General features: G+C 54.3%; 1 protein-coding gene across 1 annotated transcript in view; it reads left to right on the top strand.

The window, feature by feature from the left end:
• H257_14277 (hypothetical protein) overlaps positions 1-783 on the top strand; it is a gene marked incomplete at both ends in the record, with an annotated part of 3,435 nt that extends 2,652 nt beyond the window's left edge. Inside the window, one exon of the mRNA XM_009842048.1 lies at positions 30-783. Coding sequence (XP_009840350.1) covers positions 30-783 — 754 coding nt within the window. The remainder of the gene's footprint in view (positions 1-29) is intronic.
• Between the last annotated feature and the right edge of the window lie 2,503 nt (positions 784-3,286).

Here is a 3,286-nt window from a genome sequence, read left to right as displayed (position 1 = left end):
AACGCCACGATTTACGGGTACAAGCTGAGCAAGGGCCACTCGCAGTCGCTGTACTTTCAAGCCCTGCAACACGCCCGCGAATGGATCGCGGGGTCGTCGATTCTGTTCTCGTTCGCGTCGATTCTGGATGACATTGCCAACAACAAACCCACGGCCGCCGACGAGTACGACTTGTACTTTGTGCCTATCGTCAACATTGACAGCTACGCCCTCACGTGGAACGGCACCCGATTCCAGCGCAAAAATGCCAACGAAGTCGACTTGAACCGCAACTGGCCGACTCCCTTCAAGAACCCCAAAACCCGTACCAAAAAACACGGAGATTACCCCGGTCTTAAGACGTTCAGTGAGCCTGAAACTGAGGGCATCAATGAATGGCTCCAGTCTAAACGCAGTGAAATCCAAGGGTTTCTCGACATTCACGCGTACGGGGCCTTCGTTCTTTACGCGTTCGCAGACACGAAAGAACCCATCGGCGGTGGGATTGACGAGAAGTTCGACGTCCTCGGCCGTGGATTGCAAAGCGCTATGGGGGAGGCATACATCCAAAAATCGGCGCACAAATTTTATTTGGCGTATGGGGTGTTCCCAGATTACGCGTTCCGTGAGTTCAAAAAGCCCGCCCTGACGATTGAAATTTTCGGCAAAGGTTTTACCGCGAACGTGTCGACCATCCAAACGCGCGGCCTCGAAGTGTACAAAGGCATCAACCAATTCGCCAAGGAAGTGACCGTATTCAACAGCGGAGACGTCACTCCCACCAAGCCGTCGTGTGGTGATTAGGAGCGAAGAGCTCGACTTAAAGTCAAATTGTACTGTGTCAATGGTATAACTTGCGGTATGTTGTTTTCAACCCCCAATACAACGCGTTGACGTCACCAAAGTAGACTTTACTCCAAGGCAACTTTAAAATGGCAATATAATACATGCAAGTCGAGCATTCCACTGTACCCAGTATGTACATGTATGAACTTTAGCCCCTCGCCTTCCATTGTACGGAAGTACTGCTACATACAGTACAGCAGTAGGCGCTTTTGTGTGTTGGTGTGCATTTGCGTTAGAATCGATTGTGATGCCCTACCTGACAATAATGCACCCTTGGACCCAGTAGTTTTCTTGGGGGGATTGTGTCCATTTCGATAGTCGATTAATTGAGTTTGGATAATCATTTGTGTACAGTTAAGACATTCCTCCGCGAGGGCCGATACTAGAACCACATGTTGTGTTACCGCTTGGCCAATTGTAACGCGCCTGCTCGACCAGGGGCGGTGTGTAATCTACGGTTTTTACTTCGCTCAACGATTCATACCTCGCGTGCTTCGACCGAGCTTCGTCGAGCTTCGTCGATCGTCTCCCATGTTATCTGGATTCCCCAGGGGAGGGACGGATAAATCCTTGCGGAAATAATCCGGGGTTCAAGGCATACACTCAGGCACGGGGAGTCGAACAGAGGCTCGGTCGATAACACTTCCCCCCCCTACATCGGGTGGCCACATGCATTCGTGAGATCGTCAATCATTTTGCTCACGCCATCTTCGTTGCTCCGGGCCTTGGCCCAGCGATGGAATAGCACGGGAACGTCTTCGTAGATCGATAGGGCCGGTTCCCAGGACGAATCCAGATCGTCGATTCCAAGCCACTTGATCAGAACTTCCCAGACCCCACTCGCAGACGCAGGTCCTGGAGGTCTTCCACGTAAAAACCTTCATCGCCGAACGAGATTTGGGCCTTCAAATCTTCATTGACTTCACGTCCGCCTTCACAGTACAGGCGGAGCCGGCACGTATGGTGCAGGGACGTCGCTCCCGGAGGCACCAGCTGCTGGACTTCCATCAGGTAGTCGGAGACCACCTTCACGACTCGAAAGGGTCCCTTCCAACGCAACGTTAGCTTTCCCGGATGCTGGAGAGCCCGGGCCACCAAAACAAAATCGCCCAGCGTAAATTTCGCCAGCTTCACGAAACGTTGACCATCACGATGGTACCAGGCCTTAGCACACTTTGCTGTCGCCGTCTCTGCCACGTGCTTGTGCATAATTCCCAGGGCATCTGCGAGCGCCTTCACGTGGCGTATCGCCCGGGACTTAATTCAGTCGATCGTTACCTCCTGGTGCTCGTCCGGGTGGACTAGTGGAGTCAGGGGAGGTGTAGCAGGCAGGCCCGTAAACGCCGTCGTTGGCACTACGCCGTCCAAACGGTCGGCCGGCTGCTGATTCAGGGCAGACTGTACCAAGGGTGACACCCCCGGCCAGTCTCCAGGTTGCAAGCGCATCTCGCTGCACAGGGTCTTCAGGGTCGACGATCCTGTTCACCACCTCAACTGTCCTGTTGGCCCAGGGGCAGTGTGGTGTGACAAAATGATGATGAACACCAAACATACGACCCAGGGTACTGACCAGGTTGTTCTTGAAATGGGATCCAGAGTCGGATACCCAGGTCCTGACCACTTCGAACAGTCCAAACCATTCCATCAACGCCGCGGCCGTCTCTGCTACAGACGCTGTCGTACTGGTATGTAACGTACTGGTATGTAACGTACTGGTATGTAACCGAACGAACCCACTCATATCATCCTTGATGACCAGGACGTATTTCAGGCCTCCTGGAGCCTCCGGGAGCGACAGCCAATCGAAATGAATCAACTCATTTGGCTTCGTGGCATGCAGCGCTTCACCCCAGGGACGGGGTACCGACTCACCATCGATCGATCGACCACCATACAATGCAGGCAGGCAGTGACGAAGTTTTTCACGTCGGTCTTCAGGGTAGGCCAATCAAACATCTCCGCAACAGATGCCGTTGTCGCTTCCACTCTCCGGTGTCCCGCCACGCCGGCATGGGCCACCACACATATACGCACTTGCATATCCAATGCATCTCCCGGGATCCAGAGCTTCCCCGCCACCGTCAGAAAACACTTCTTCTCAGCGCTCCAGGAGGCGTATTTTTCACATGTCGGATGGCCGCGCTGCAATTCCGTGATCGCATTCGCCGTCGGCCACACAAATTCTTCGTGCCGTAAGGGGGACACCAGGGCCAGTCTGGACATCCAGGCACTCCGGGACTCCACCGGAAAGCTCCGGTCCGGTTCAGGAGGACTTCCCCAACGGCTCAGGAGATCCGCCCACAGGTTCTCCTCTCCCGCCACACACTCCACGACGTACGGGAACGTCGTCATCGTCAACGCCCAGCGCTGGAGCTTGTGGGCCTGGTACTTGGCCATGTTCGAGTTCGACCCCAGGGGGTTAAACATGTACACCAGATTCCGGTGGTCCGTAAACAATCGA

This window comes from Aphanomyces astaci (assembly GCF_000520075.1).
Source record: "Aphanomyces astaci strain APO3 unplaced genomic scaffold supercont1.56, whole genome shotgun sequence".
Taxonomy (NCBI): domain Eukaryota; phylum Oomycota; class Saprolegniomycetes; order Saprolegniales; family Verrucalvaceae; genus Aphanomyces; species Aphanomyces astaci.
The sequence above is the reverse complement of the archived record's forward strand: the minus strand, read 5'-3'. Positions and strand labels throughout refer to the sequence as shown.